General features: G+C 19.1%; 3 protein-coding genes across 3 annotated transcripts; 2 read left to right on the forward strand and 1 right to left on the reverse strand.

The window, feature by feature from the left end:
• Positions 1-1,194: 1,194 nt before the first annotated feature.
• On the reverse strand, positions 1,195-3,801 carry PmUG01_00048800 (STP1 protein; the record flags this gene model as incomplete). The annotated part of the gene is made up of 4 exons (XM_029003944.1): positions 1,195-1,733; positions 1,876-1,956; positions 2,595-3,651; positions 3,781-3,801. The coding sequence occupies 4 exons, from the start codon at positions 3,799-3,801 to the stop codon at positions 1,195-1,197; spliced, it is 1,698 nt and encodes a 565-aa protein (XP_028859023.1).
• A 6,097-nt stretch (positions 3,802-9,898) lies between these two features.
• On the forward strand, positions 9,899-10,879 carry PmUG01_00048900 (fam-l protein; the record flags this gene model as incomplete). The annotated part of the gene is made up of 2 exons (XM_029003955.1): positions 9,899-9,985; positions 10,112-10,879. The coding sequence occupies 2 exons, from the start codon at positions 9,899-9,901 to the stop codon at positions 10,877-10,879; spliced, it is 855 nt and encodes a 284-aa protein (XP_028859024.1).
• Positions 10,880-14,381: 3,502 nt separating this feature from the next.
• PmUG01_00049000 (fam-m protein) lies at positions 14,382-15,260 on the forward strand (the record flags this gene model as incomplete). The annotated part of the gene is made up of 2 exons (XM_029003966.1): positions 14,382-14,465; positions 14,583-15,260. The coding sequence occupies 2 exons, from the start codon at positions 14,382-14,384 to the stop codon at positions 15,258-15,260; spliced, it is 762 nt and encodes a 253-aa protein (XP_028859025.1).
• Between the last annotated feature and the right edge of the window lie 1,690 nt (positions 15,261-16,950).

The following is a 16,950-nucleotide window of genomic DNA, read 5'->3' on the forward strand; positions in this document are numbered from 1 at the left end:
CTTTAATATATTAACTTATTTATTTGAAATTTTTATTTCTTTTATTTCATAAAAATTTATTATGTTTTAATATTAAAATTTAAAAAAATGAAAAAAAATGCGAGAATTTTTTTCATTTATACGTATATATCTTTTCGCAAAATATTAAATGGAAGTTAAGATATAATATATATATTAATATATCCGTTATCATCTCTTTTTAACCTTATTGATAATAGCTTTGGTTTATTAAATATATATCTTAATAATATTTATATAAATGAAAAATAAAATAATAAATATATTATAAATATATGTATATACAATTTTCTTATATAATACCGTACAATATATGGAGAAAATTAAATTCTTTATTAAGAAATAGAGTTTTTAAATATGATTTTTTCACTTTAAGAAAAGGAAAAATAAATGAAAAGTAAATCAATGTTGTATAAAAACGTTGAAGCGTTAAATATTTATAATAAATGAACACCATTATTCTGAGAATACACACTAACCCATAGCAGATTAACCGTGTTTCTTTATGTATATAGTGTGTTTTCTTTATAATATATTTAATTATATAAAATTATGTATGTAATTTGTTCACATTTTTATATATTTTAACGCATTTTTGTTTTCTTATCTTTCTATTTTAAAACTTGAAACGTTAAAATAAAGAAAATGTATAAAGGAAACAAATATGCACCTTTCGAAATGTGGAAAATTGTATATTAAGCAGTAATTGAATAAAATATAAACATATAAATTTGTATAAAAATAGCATATTAATAGAAAAATAATATTTAAAAATTATTATTTTTTGCCTTTTTTTATTTTTCAAAATATTAATTTTCCCTCAAATTTTTTGGAAAATATTAATATTAATTTATATATAGATATATTTATTAGCATTTTGATACATATATTGTGTTAGGTATTCATATAAATTTGTTATAGATATTATTACATAAATTAAAATAAGTACATATAATTTGAATATTTTTAAAATAATTGTATTAAAAATTTTTACATTTAACGTCTAGTTTTCCCTTCTATGTTACACATTAATTAATAAACTTTTATCAATTACCCGTTAATATTTCACAAAACGTATGAAATATGTTTCATAAACGTCATCCTATTATATATAAATATCGTTCTAATATATTTTGGGTGTGTATTATGAATTTATAGAATGTATTTTGCTACAATTTAATAGGATAATTCTACACTGTTCTCATTATATATGTAATTTGCCCCTGTATCATCTTCTTTTATCCATTCTTCTATTTCCTGTCTAAAACTTTTCTGCCCTATTTGAGCACGAATTTGCCCATTTTTTCTATGTTCTAAAGCAGTTGCATTAACATGAATTACTTGTTTTGGAGCATCTGATTTTCTCCCTAAATTTGAATCTGTTTTCCAATCATTTATGGAATTATCCAAATGTGATTCCTCATTTTTTATAAAATCTTCTGTTTTGCAATCTTCTAATACCATCATAAATAGTATGCACATTTTTGCAATTAATTTTTTTTTTATATAACTATATAATTCTTCATAGCATTCTTTACTCTGTAATTCTTCTGAATTTAATAGTGAAATGTTATTTTTACTTTCTTCATTTACATACTCATCTGACATATTGAGAAATTCTTGTGTAAATTCATCAAACCATTTTTGTTGCAAATATTGTTCTATAATCATATGCTTTTTTGATATCCATTTTTTCCATAAATCTTTTTCTTTTTCTAAAAATGAAAATTTTTGATTTTCATTTGAAAAATTTCATTTTTAATTGTACACTATTTTTTATGGAATCTTTTTCGTTTTTCCATTCATGTTTCAAATTATTAAACCAATTGGTTTTTTTCAATTTTTCAGAAATATTACTATGTTCTTTTACCCATTTATTCCATAGAATTTTTTGTTTTTCAATATTATTAATGCTTTTAGTATTTTCCATTATCAGTTCTTCATTAGTCAAATTGCGATCTGTGCTATATTCCGCTTTTGCGAACAGTTCTAGGCATAAATGTAAAAATTCTTTTTTTTGTGTTCCCATTCTTCATTTCTGAATTCTTCCAGTACTTCCATATGTACTTCTATAATAGTTTTGAATCTTTCTTTTTTTCTCTTTAATATATTTGTATTTTTTATAGTGTTATGTTCATGTATTTTTAATTTTTTTATGATTTCTTCATCATCATATAATGTGCTTTCTGTTTGAAAACGTGTTAAATATTTGTTTTTTTTTGTCAGAAAGAGAAGGTAGCAGTATTCTAAGAAATCTCACTTGTTTTCTTTTTATGTTTTTCTTTTTTTTAAATATCCCTATTAAAGCATACTGCAATATAAAAAAAAAAATTAAAAAAAAAAAAATAGATTCACAATATTATTTATTACAATTATTATAAGTTTATCATATTTTTAATCTTCTATATTTGTTTTACTTTAATAAAAAGAAAAAGTACAATAATAATTACAAGACTTATTAAGATAGTTGATTTGTGTGCAACAGTTGGATTTTCTGCCTGACCTATAATTATAATTTAAATGTATATTTAATGTAATTAGTTCAAGAACAGAAAATTAAATAGTATTAATACTACCTAAAATTTTAGAGGGCATAGAGTTATCAGGAAAATTTGAACTTCCAGATGATAATCGAATATTTTGATAATCGATTGGAGTTCCTGAGACGCCAAGACTTGTAGGCAAAGTTATAGATACAGGAGATTTTTGAGATTCTGTAGAAACAGCACTTTTAGGAAATACTGATAGTTTTGATTGTGTATGTTGTCCAGGATCTTCATGATCATCTTTAGTTTTAATAGATGAAGATTCAGGTGAAGATGTTACTGGGGATATAATTTGAGATTCCTTGGCAATTCCTTTTTCGAGGGCACTATGATCTTCATGTTGGGATCGTGATTGAGGTTCAGGTTGAGGTTCAGTTTCGAGTATATCAGGTGCGCGTTTTTGTTCTTGATCTTCACGCATTGACGCTCTTTCGCTTTCTTTTTTGGTCACTTCTGGTAAATTTTTATTTTTTGAATTGGACGTTGACCAGATTCTTTTTTGAACGGTAGATCTGCAATTAGGTAGTTTGTTAAAAGTTTTGGGATCAATTATATTGCATGTTTTTCTTCGACCTTTTTGCGTTTTTTCTATTTTATAACAATTTTTAAAGAGTTCTTTTTTTGTCGTGAAATACTTTTCTTTTCCATCAATCCATTCATTATATGAGTCACATTTACTTGAATAATTACTATTAGACTTAGGGTTTCCCTGTGACTGCCTTAATTCATCCAGATAGCTTTCTCTTTTTTCACAGAAATCATCTACATTATATTTTAATTCTAAAATTTCTAAATCATTTTGATTCATAATCAAAGGGCATCCTCCTAATTTATCTAGCTTCTTATAATGAGGATTTAACCATTCATATAATGATCTTTCCCATAATTCTCTTTGTGGTGCATAGTAATTTGGTGGATTCTTATTGTTAATTAGATAATTAGACAAATATAGGCATATATCCTTTAATGGTTCTTTATCTTTCTTAAGAATAAAGTCATTAATTTTATCTCTAATATGATGTACAACCCTTCTAAAATATATATCACCATAATATCTGTAATAGGTACTGCCATAAACCCTCAAATACTAAATTCAAAAGAATTATTAAGAATTATTTAAGCACAAATTTTCATGTTTGTTTTACTATCAATTTTTATGTGGTAAATAAGAAATTCATGAATAAATTTAAGTATATTAAAATATAATAACTATTACCTTAGGTAAACATTTTTCCATAATAACTATATATTAGTACTGTAGTTCGTTGTAAATAGACATCTGAACGTAAAATAAAAATTTATATCATTTTATTTATCAATGAGGATATTTTAAATAAAATATATCTTAATAAAAAGAGGTAATTAAATTATCATTTACATAATAGTTTATATGGTCTCTATAATATAACTGAAAACAATAATATTTGTTTTATATGATTGTTATATTCTTTTACATTAAAAAAATACATTTTAACTGAATGTATATATTAATCATATTTTTATAATACAGTACAGTAAATTATATATCTGCATATAAAATTCATATTCTCTTTTATAAAAAAACGTTCGAATAGATAAAAAAAAACAATTACATATAAGTAACACTAATAAATAATATAGAATTAACTGTCTATGAGTAATATATATATAGTCTTTTTTTTCTTTTTTTCTGAAAATAAATAGTCTATATAGTAAATTATTAATAGAGCTGATACTATGTTTTTTTTTTAATGTGATATCTGGGTATTTATTTTTGATATATGCATTATAGTAATATAGCTATTTTATTAGTACATTTTTATATTATATACGTCCTACCTATAGAACAGAATTAATAATATATAAGTAATGCTTAATAATTTTTATGCTGGGGTAAAATACAAACAACTGACATATACATATGAAACTTAAAAATATATATAAATAAATTGCCTAAAAATTAATTATTTTTAATACATATTCTAATAGAGAATATTTCAATAATAACATAGTATAATGTACATATATATTTTTTTACATTTTACGTCTTTTTGCCACTTTTGGATGTGAATAATAGAATAAAAATTAAATTTTATTTAATAAATTTATATTTATCTATATTAATTAATGAACAAATGTTTAAATACTCATTATTAGAACAAAAAATTTTCAGTTATACTTATAGCAAAAAGGTTATACTATATGTTTAAAGATAAGTTAAATAAATTATCTACTTGCACTATAAAATAAAAACATTATAAACTACATGTGAATGAAATAAGATATTACATTATATAATATAATAAGTATTGAAATATAACAAATATCATTCTGTAATTATTAATATATATATTGGAATAAATAGATTAAATATATTTAATTTATTTTTTATTTTTTATTTAATTTGATAAATGTAAGTAAATATCATTTTAACATTGATAAATATTTAGTTTGAAAAATAAAAAGGTTTATTTATTATTTTATAATCCTTTTTGTTACTTCAATTTGTAAGTAGAATTTCAGGACAATTTAAACTTATTTGCAACAACATATTTTATTCTGTAGTAATTTAAATATATTATTTTTAATTTTAATGCATTATATGAAACAATTTCATAGACACTTAGAATGGTAAAAGAATTAAAAAATATATAAATATGTTAGTTGGTAATAATTTTTTTTAAATTGTTATTTCACATAATCATGTAATCGATTATATTAAACTTAAATAAAACAAAAATTAAAAGTAAATTAATTTTTATTTATATATATTTTATTTTCAATTTTGGATTTTTACAAATATTTTGTTCTAAGCTTTCCTTTTCTTTTAATTCCTTGTATTTTATCGTATTGCATTTAAATATATATTAATTAATAACAGTATAGGAGAAAATAATATAAATATAATTTATCATTATTTAAGATTTATAGATTCAAAATTTATATTTGAATATATGACATATACGGTAAACATAATACATAATTAACTTGTAATAGTGGATCATCATGTGACAACATAAAGCAAAATATTTTTTTTCTGAAATATTTGAAAAATTTTGAAAGAACTCCCTAATAATTTTTTGTAATATATATATGTATAATATTTTTTTTCTTTACTGTTTTAGAGATTTATGAAAATATTTTTATTTTTGTTGATGTATTTCTCATATGTCTGTTTTAACATTTGATCACAATTATTGTAACTTACTGCAATATTTTATGATATTTAACTTAAAATAATAAAAAATAAATAAATATTAATAAAAATTATTGAGTATTTTTAATAAGTCTATTATTATTTTATTTATATATTTAAAAAATAATATACATTATTGAAATAGATATTTTAAATATATATAAATTTTCAAATCAATAAGTGTAAATAATTTGAAATGTATATATATATACATAGAAAAGGGTATGGATTTAAATATGCATAAAAGTAACGCTAGTTAGAATACTTTAATGACTTTAATATAATATAACATAATTTTTAGTAGTTTAATAAAATGTACAATGCTGTTACTATGCTACAAATTATTATAAAAAAACAATAAGAATTTAATGTTAATGTTCAAAATATTTTGTAGTGGAGTTAATATATCGATGTATTTTAATATTGAAAAAATTATTAAAGAATAATATAAATAAATAATATAATATAAAAATTTATACTATGTTAAATATATATTAATATTTTGTATATTTTTTTATTTATGCATATAAATGTAGACGCACAACATACTGTACAAGGAACTTTTTTTTCAAGTGCATTTACTAATAATGGAATAAACTGTATTTGTCCATGTTATCATAGTATAAAAATATGTAATATTATTATTATGTTTTATTTAATACTCTTTAATCCTAATAAATGACATATTATTATTATTATATATATATATATATATATATATATTTTTTTTTTCTATTTGTAAATTAAAGTTTATAGCACTGATATTTCAAATGTAGAGCTCCGTAATTGATTGCATTTTCATTATTCATTTATAAGAGTACATATGTTTTTGTTTCTGTTTCATCATAAATTAAAATATAAGGTATTCTAAATATTTCTTATTTTTATCTTATTTACAGATAAATCTATTAATCATTGTATCTATTGTTCAAGTTACGATTATTTAATTATGAATTTATCTTTTTTCATAAATATTCATGCATATATATCATAAGGACTGAAGATTTATAAGAAATGCTATTTTTCCTTTCTATTGTTATAATGTAAAACCTTGTCTATAATAGATATCCAATTAAAAGTTCTTTCTTATATTCTATGATTTTATGCATTAATAAAATTCATAATTTTGCATAAAATATTTGTATTTTAATTTCATAATTTTTATTCACCCTCTTTAATTATTTTTAGGAATAATTTTATTGTTTTTTTTGGAGTTGATGTCGCTAATATACCATCACATTTTCAATATTATTATTAAACGAAATTATTCTAGTATTTTTTTTTGATATTTTTAAGGATACACTCGAATTATCTTACTCTATAACTTGTTCTATATTACCTAAATTATTATTATTAAATATTTTTATATTAAAAATTTTTACATTACTATATATTATATAACATAAATTGTCACCTGAATGAGGTAATCATTTAATAGCCACGAGTTGTTAGTTACAGTGTTCATATATATTTAAAAAGGTGTATATTTTTGTTTTTGAAGAAAAGGACTAGGTTCATATAGTATGTACTAATATTAAAAAATATTACTTATTTGTAATACGAAACTACTATGACATTGAAACGTTGTCTTTATATAAGAGTGTTTCTAGTACAGTATCAATATTTTTACGTAGAATAATTCATAATTCTAGAGAAAAAATGTATAATATATATTGCAATAAATGTTAATATAATTATTGCAAATATAATATATATTCATATATAATAGAATCAAAGAAGCCTTCTACTGGTGAGTATAGACCCTTAAATAAGAATTTTACTGAAGCAAAATATAACTGAGATTTAGTAGTTTCATTTTGTTAATTAACATATTTTAAGATAGTTACACTTTTAAACTTGTTTATATGGTTATTAAGAAAATCTTAATCATTTTTAAAGTTTTACAGTTGAGTACAAAATATATTTCAATTTTATACAATACATCTATTTATATGGTTACGTTTTAACTTACATCTTTCAAAAATATATATAATAGTATATATATTAATTGAAGTGTAGATATTTTATAGAATTAAAAATAAAATAAAATATATCGCATATGTAAATAAGGGAAAAGTTTCAAACATTTTATCATTATAAAAAAAAAGGAATAGTTATATTTAAGATAATAATACTTGAAACCATATAAATAATTAATAAATTTGATAAAAATTGGTTATTTAAGTGAATATATTATTTTTTGTAGATTTCGATGTATAAATTATTATAAATATGAAAAAATATTTAGAAATTGAAATTTTATATTATTTATATTTATTCTTTTATTTGTATTTTTAAAATATTAATAATTAAACATATAAATGACATAATAAGGAAAGTATTTAAGATATAGTGCTATATTATAAACGTAATAGACGTATGACATACATAAAAAATAAAAGAAAAATTAAATATTATCTGTAAATTAATATTTTTATATATGGTCTCTTTATTTAGAGAATGTAAATAATCTAGATGAATAACTAATTGTTTTTTAAAATAAAGATCAAAAAATACATAGGATCAATAAATGTTTCTAAAAATAACAATATTTATAAGTAGATATTTAGCAGTATTTTATTATATAGTGCACTTATTTTTCATAATATATTTTACAATTTTTGTGTATAGATTATTATAAATTTTTATAATGGATTAAAGCGCATTATATACATAAGCATTAGGTAAGAGAAAAAATGTGAGCTGTTCAAAATGTTCGAAAAAATAGAACCTAAGTATCTTCATAAAAGTTATAATGAAACTAATATACATATTAAAAAGTCAAAATATATTAATTTTAATATATGTAATTTTTTTTTTCTGTTTTTTTTTTTTTTATGTTTTAATTATCAATTGGAAAGATAGTATTTTTTAAGGAGATCAATAATATAAAGTGAATGTTCTTTTGACTGGAATATTTTTTTATAATTAAATTTCTAATGGTTACATTATGTGAGAGATATATATGGGAATAATATATTTATACTCATTTATTCCAGTTACCATGTAAAATATGTTTCTCGGATTATGTATTTTCAAAAGAATATATAAAAAGTAATTTATTCTTTCTAATATTATGAATTGAATAATCACTAAATCGTATATTTTAGTTGAATGTATTTTTATTATTTAACAGTTTTATAAGTATATTATGTCATATATATATCATTAGTAAATATGCTTCAGTTGATATATTTTTAAATTAATGAAATTTAAAGTAACGATTATATATCTGCTTTACCTTTAAAGTTTTTTTTTTTTTTTTAATATTCTTATATTTCTTTGGAATATATATATTAAAAAAGAAATTTAAAAATCTATTTATATGAATGTAAAAAAATTTCTTTTAGATGGAATGTATAACTTAAACGTAATTAAAAATAGTGATTTTCAAATATTAAGGTGCAAAAATAAGAAATCACACCTTGTTTGCTCTTAGAATATATAGTTCTACATAGACTAAGTAGTTCCATAAATTTATATCTTAAAAAGAAATTATATACTATAAAAATGTATATTTACTTGAGGAGGAATTAGTGCATTTGTCCTAATTAATATAATTAATATGTTTTTTTCTTATATTATTATGATTATTGTATTATTATAATAATTGATATTTTATTAATAAAAATCAACGTTTTCAAAATAAAAATTTATATAATCAGAATTATTAAATGTTTATAATTTTTAACATTATTAATTATTTTCTTAATATATAGAGGAATATATTATATTTATATTCTCTACATTCTACATAGTGTATAAACTCAATATTTACATATAATATGTATTCGAATATTTTTTTCATAATTTATTCTGAAAAAGGTTAATAAAAATATTATATCATTATAATACTACACTGAATATTTAAATTATATATTTTAAATATATATGCATTAAATCGAATTATATGATTTCAAAGAAAGTTATTATTTTTTTTAAATAAAATTAAGATAAATATTACATAATGCATTTTAAAAATTAATTTTGATTATAGAATATGTAACGTACATTATGGTTATGTATATTTTATTATATATTTATACAGAAATAATAAATTTTTTTTTATTATTTTAATTATTTCGTTTTACCATTAGAAGTATATTCTATTATTAATAACTTCTTTATTGATTATATTATAATATTAAATATCTGTATCATGGAACAAAAAACAAAGACCCTCTTACTTTTAAATATTGTTGAGCTTATCCTATTATTTTGGGTGCTTCATTTTAACAGTGATGTTGTATGAAAATATTATTTAAGGATATTTGAAATCATAATATTTTTTGGTTTTTTTCTCTATTAATACTTTTTTTTTACCTCTGTCTTATTTATGCTATTAAATATAAAATATTTACATTTTTTTTAGGGCATGTTTGACATGGCATTGAATAAGTATTGCAATTGTGCGAAGGAATTTGAAGCAAGAAATTATCGATTACTAGGATATAAGTATAATATCGATTCAAAGGATATATTTACAAAAGAACAAATGCCAAATATTGGTTTGACCAACAAAAAAGATATATGTAACAGTGAGGAAGGGGTGAAAAGCAAAATGAATAAATCAAATGAATGTTCACCAAGTATAACAAGAAGTCGTAAAAAAGATATGAATAAAAAATCTTGTACATTTGAGACCAAAAAATATTCCCATTTGGAAAAAAAAATATTCAAGGAACTCGATTATGAGAATTTTCTTAAAAAAAACAGAACAATTACAGATAAGATGTACAAAAAAATAATGCTTAAAAAATACAGATTACGATTTACTTTACCTTTATTATTTTTTTCACTGTTATTAATCATACTCTTAGTAGATTTATCATGGGGTGTGATTAATGAGAATAAGGGGGGGTTATGGGATGCATTAGGGGTTTGGACCCATTTAAAAACCTTGGCTAATGGTTCTCTGAATAGTTTTTTAGGATCATTGAAAGAGTTAAATTGGTTATGGAAACCTGCTTTTACTACAACATCGATTACTGTTAGTGAAATAAACGTATTATGGCATTTATTTGGTATTCTAATATATTTCATACCGTTCGTTATATTGGGTTTCACATTAATATTTGGGATTATTTATTATCATAAAAAAGTTAAAAAATATGAAAAAATCAAGTTCAGAAAAAGGTAAAATGAATAGTAGGAGATATTATTCTTTTTAAAAAGAAATACCCAATAAGAACTAATATATATTATTTTTAGTGATATTCTTAATAAATATTCTCAAAACAGTATAAATTTTATAGGTAAATTTACATAAATATACCGATAAATATATTCAACTGTAAAAGAATATGTCTTAATTTTTTTTTGTGAATATACATGTTTTAATTTTTTTAAATGTGTTCATTAATATGTTATCTCTGTTTAATGTCGCATTTTCGATTTTTTTATATGTAAGTAGGTTTTTGTGAGAAATAAATTTTTCTGAGATAAAATTAATATATAATAAGATAATTTACATACATATATTGAAATAGTATGTTAATTTATAAATATAATATGTGATACTTCGTATTTTTCTACAGCTGAAGTCTAAAATTATTATTTATGGAAGTAATTATTAAAATGTATTATTAGATTTATATTAACTATAAATATGTCCTATTTTATAATTTATGTAAGAATGTGAATCTGTTTTGTTGCATTTACATATACATATTTGTAATTAGAAAAAATATAATATATATTATATAAAATATGTTTTATGAAATATGTTTTATAGTATATATTTTTTTTTAATCCCTTTTTGAAAAAGGTGAAGATGTTTGGGGATGGATTAAAAGAAAAAAAAAATGTATATAATTAAATAATATATATATTAAATATTGATTATTTTTAATAGTTTTTTAAATTAAAATTATGAATGTTTAAAATTAAAGGAAGAGCTAAAAGAATTTAGTTTATTATTAGTGTATTCGGCTGCGATATTAAAGATAATTTTGGAAATTCTACTTAAATATATATTATATTGAAAATATATAATCTATATAATTTGTTAATTTTTTTTTATTATAAAACAATAAAAGTAATTAGTTTAAGATAAAAACAGATGAATGTATTATATTATGGAATTGTTTTGTTTTGTTTTTAATGATCATATATATTTTAATGTGTGCTATATATCTATGAAAATAAAAATTGTCTTTATCTGTTAACAATCTATATTTATTTTTTTTTTGAAATAATAGATTAAAGTGTATTTAAATATTTCTATATGTGTTCTATTTTTCAAGATTGTTTATAATTATGTAATGTGTAAAATTTTGAAAACATTTTAAATATATATGAAAATATAAGTAGTTTATAGAAACATTTAATAACATCTTCAAAATAATTACAATTTATTAAACACAACATAAAAGAAAAAACAATTATATTTTTATTGATAATTTATAAATAAAATGGTTATTATTTGTTAGATAATTTTTAACAATTTGTATGTAAAAAATTATATATTTTTTCGCTTTGTTTCATTCAATATATTTAATACAGAAATTTGGTTATGGAATGGTTTTTCGAATATTTTTATTTATTAAAATTGATTTTATATAGATATAAATGAACGCAAAAACGTAAATTTAATATATTTTTGAGTTATTACACTTAAATGCACTTTTAAAAAATATTTTTATATAAATAAAATGTCTCATTCATGATTATTTCTTTGTAAAAAGCATACTCAAGTTAAAAGGGAATATGATATTGTTATGTACAAGCAGTTATTCCTAGGAATGTGAAAATATATTCAATAAACATTTTAATTAAAAGATCAATTATTTTTGTATTTTTTGTTAATTCTACAGATTAATATAATATATTTAAATATTTTATTTCATTTAAAAAAAATATATAACCATTTATATACGTAACAGTTCTATTATAGCAATAGGTATTTTATTTTTTGTTTTTTTATTATATTATTGTAACTTCTGAATATATATAGTAAAAAAAAAAATAATAAAAAATTTAGTATATGATTATAAATAATTTTCATTAAAATTACGTAATACCACTTGAACGCAAAGATTACAACTTTTAAAAATTATTGTACGAATATAAAACAAAAGTCTTAATTTGACTTTAAAATAGATACTAAATCATATATTAGGTAGAATAAAATAAATTCAATTTTTTAAATATATTATACGATAAAAAAATAATATATTAATTCAAGGAGTAATTGGATGATATGTTATAATTTAAGAAACATAAAATTATATTTTTTTTCATTGAATTTTTTTAATTATTTTATTGTTATAATAATTGATATTTTTTTTTAATAATAAGTCGTGAAATATAATGTTTATAAGATTTAATTGTTATTAGGATAATATCCATAAATATGTAATTAATATTTTAATAATAGACAAACATACTATATATGTATTCTATGTGTTGTATATTTTATGGAAACTCAAAATTTCAAAATAATATGGAATAAAATTTTTTTCCCATAGTTTATTAAGAAAAGGATTTGTAAAAATACTATTTAATTAGTACACTCGATGAAATAATTTAATAATATACTTATTATAATTACGAATAAATTTAAATTATTCTATTTTATTGAAAGTGTATTTTTTAAAAATATTAAAATAAAAACTTTATTATACGTTTATAAATATATTTTTCTTTATATATATATTACAAAATTTATTACATCAATGAACGTTTCATTAATAATTTACGAAGAAATAATAATTTTTTTTGTTTTAATATAAAGTATTATTATAATTCGTTAAAATATGTTATTACATGAAAAAATTACCTATACGCGTATATGTAAGGAATAATTCTCTTGTAATTTTACGATTTTATTTTTTTCTAATTGAATTACAATATTCAAAATATAAATTAATAAGGAAAAAAAAAAAGAAAAAAATGGATAAATTTAAAAATATTTTATTTACAATTAAACAGTGACTTAATTATAAAAATTATAATTTACAAAAATAAATGCATAATCATAAGAAATTATTTCTTGGATTTCTTTATGAATATATTTTCTCGTAAATTAGATATTACATTATAAATTATATTTTTTTAATTATATTTAGAATATCAAAAAAACTGCTTATGAATAATAGGAGACTAAAGCATGGATTATAATTAACACAACGCAAAATATTTTCTTTATTTGCTATTTCACGCTTTAATAATTAATATTTATTAAGAATAAAATATACTTGTTCTAAAAAATGATGCTTGTAAAATTAGCATTACAAACAGGATAAATTCCTTAGTATCCTTAATAAGCGTTTTAATATATAAAGGAGCGTATTATATATATATATTCTATACATTCTCTATTGCTTATAAACTAAATATTTTCATATGATAAAAAATATTTAATACTGCATTAAATAAAAAGTTAAATTATATATATTGTATATTTATGAAAGAATTCAAATTCTTTTATTTTAATGATACAATTTGTTTTTATATAACATTTAGGTAAAAAATATATAATACATTATTATATATTTTTTTATATGTAGTTGTTTAATTGTAAATTATAGTTGTATATATTTGATTAATATCTTACTAAAAAGCAAATGTTATTAATAAAAAAAATATTATGTTATTATTTATTCATTAGTTTGTATTTTATAATATTATAGATATATAATATGGAACTAAAAATTAATCCAATCTTATTTATTATAACTACTTTTACTTTTTTAAAGAGGATTTTCTTTTTTAACCATGATGGGGTATGATAATATTAGTTATGTTATTGTATTATACTTAATTTCCGTGTTTTCTTATTATTAATACAGTTTTTTACAATTAAAATGTTTGTTCATTTGAATAATAATCTTTTTTTTTAGTTAACGTTTAACAAATTTGTAGGTGAGAATTTTATGCAGTGTAGAATATTAGACAAAAAAAATTATCGATTACTCGCAACATGTAAAAAGGATAAAGATTCAAATAACATATATTTAAATGAATTTTTTCCGAATAATGATAAAAAAGAAAATAAATATATAACTAATAATAAAAAATGGAATAAAGAAAAAAACACGAAATCCAACAAAAGTTTATTAAATAAAGCTCAGTACTATACAGAAGTTATAGATTACAATAATGGAATATTTGATGGAAAACATTTTCATTTTGAAAAAAAATTAATAAGAAAAAAAGATTATGATGCTTTTCTAGAAAAAAAGAGGAGAATTAGAGATATATCTTTAAAAAAAATAAAATTTAAAAGTTACAGATTTGGAAGTGCCATATTTTTACTTTTTTTATTGCTGGGAATAGGTTTACCCATATTACAAGGATTAGATCTATTACAAAAAGCAGGAAGTGCGATTAAAGCTTTACCAGTTATAGGTAGTGTATTGTCAGCTATAGAAGGATGTTTAGGTAAGGCAAAATATCATTTTTTTTTAATAGCATTTAGCACAATTATCATTATATTAGTTGTTATACTTGTAATAGTAATTCCTAAAATTTTAAGAAATAACGAAAAATATAACAGAATTAAGGCGATGTATGAGTAAGGTGCATAACAAGAAACATGTTTTTTTATATACGTTATTAATATGAAACGTTATATGTAATATCTTTAGTTTATATACTTAATAAACATACACATTGTTTCTACAATTTTATTAATGTACATGTGTTTAGGACGTAATCCTTATAATTAATACTCATAAATTATGTTCTTTGTCTATTGGTAAATTTGAACGCATTAATGATTGTCATTTTTTATTATAAATTATTGTTGAAACAAAATAAAATAACATCATGTAATATATGCATTTCTGTATATAATTAGATTCTTATAAGAAACATATATATGTGAGTTAAAATTAATATATAATATTAATGAAGTAGTGTTAGAATTTCCGTTTTAAACGAAAAGTAATTTTATTGTATTTTTTATCTTGAAGAATAATATGATTATCTGTATACGTACTTAAGAAATTATGAGATTAACATTACATTTAAAATGAATATTTTTTTTTGTATTTAATGTAAAGTAATGTATATATTATGTTACAATGATTTATATATATTTTACTCCAATATAAACATAATATTTGTTATATAAATAATTTTTATTAGAAATATGGCATAACATAAAAATAATTATTAATAAATTTTGTAAGAAGTTTGATTTTGTTTCTTTAACGGTGTACGTAGGGAAATAGAATTGTATAATAAAATAATATTCTTATAAAGTAATATTCCTTTGGTAATGAGGAATAATATTTTAATTTTGTCCAAGTTACTATTTTATTTTATTTAATAAGATTATGTATGCTATAAGTATATAATTAATTTATAAATAGAAAAAAATGAACTTCATTATTTTAAGAAAATGAAATATATTTTTATTAATATATTAAAAAAAAATATATGTTATAAGAAAAAAAAATTTTAATCTTTAACAAAATTTTTATTTTTATAAATCCTATATTTTATTATTTAAATGAAAGCAATTTGTTTGTTACTGAAATTATTTTTTTATAGAAAATAAATTATTAAAAGTATGTTGAATTTGTAAGTGAGCTGAATAAATTATTTATATAGATTATGTTAAAAACATTGGAAGATGACATTACATAAATTAATTAAGAACAAAATGTTAAAATAATATTTTTATAATTTTATTAATTCTGTACATGATGATGTACAAAATGTATATATATATATATAATATATATGATATAGGTAGCAAAATTAAAATCTATGATTAAATAAATATTATAAACTATATAGTATTTTTATATTTATTATAATCTGGAAGCGTATGCTGAACTTTTTTTTCCGAATTAAATTTATGATTACTATAAAACTATTATTATGAAACATAAAATTAATTATCAGATTATTTCAAACATATTTTCGTTTATCCTTTTAATACGAACATGCTAATGTTTAAATAACGTGAAATAATTTCAACGAAAAATATTTTTGTTTTATTATTTTAAATGTAATATTATGAGTAATCTGATCATTTCCATATCTAAATTAGTAACAAAATTGCAGATATATGGTAAAATAAAAGATATCATATAGTTATGCAGAATAATTAATATTAATTCCAATTCTGAAATATATAATTTGTTTATTAGAAATGCATCTGAAGTTTTTACATGCAGTAAAAAAAGAGTCTGATTTTTTAAAATGTAATATGTATAATAATGTATATATAATGAGTTACATGGAGTTCAAAATAGC

This window comes from Plasmodium malariae, assembly GCF_900090045.1.
Source record: "Plasmodium malariae genome assembly, contig: PmUG01_00_26, whole genome shotgun sequence".
NCBI classification, from domain to species: domain Eukaryota; phylum Apicomplexa; class Aconoidasida; order Haemosporida; family Plasmodiidae; genus Plasmodium; species Plasmodium malariae.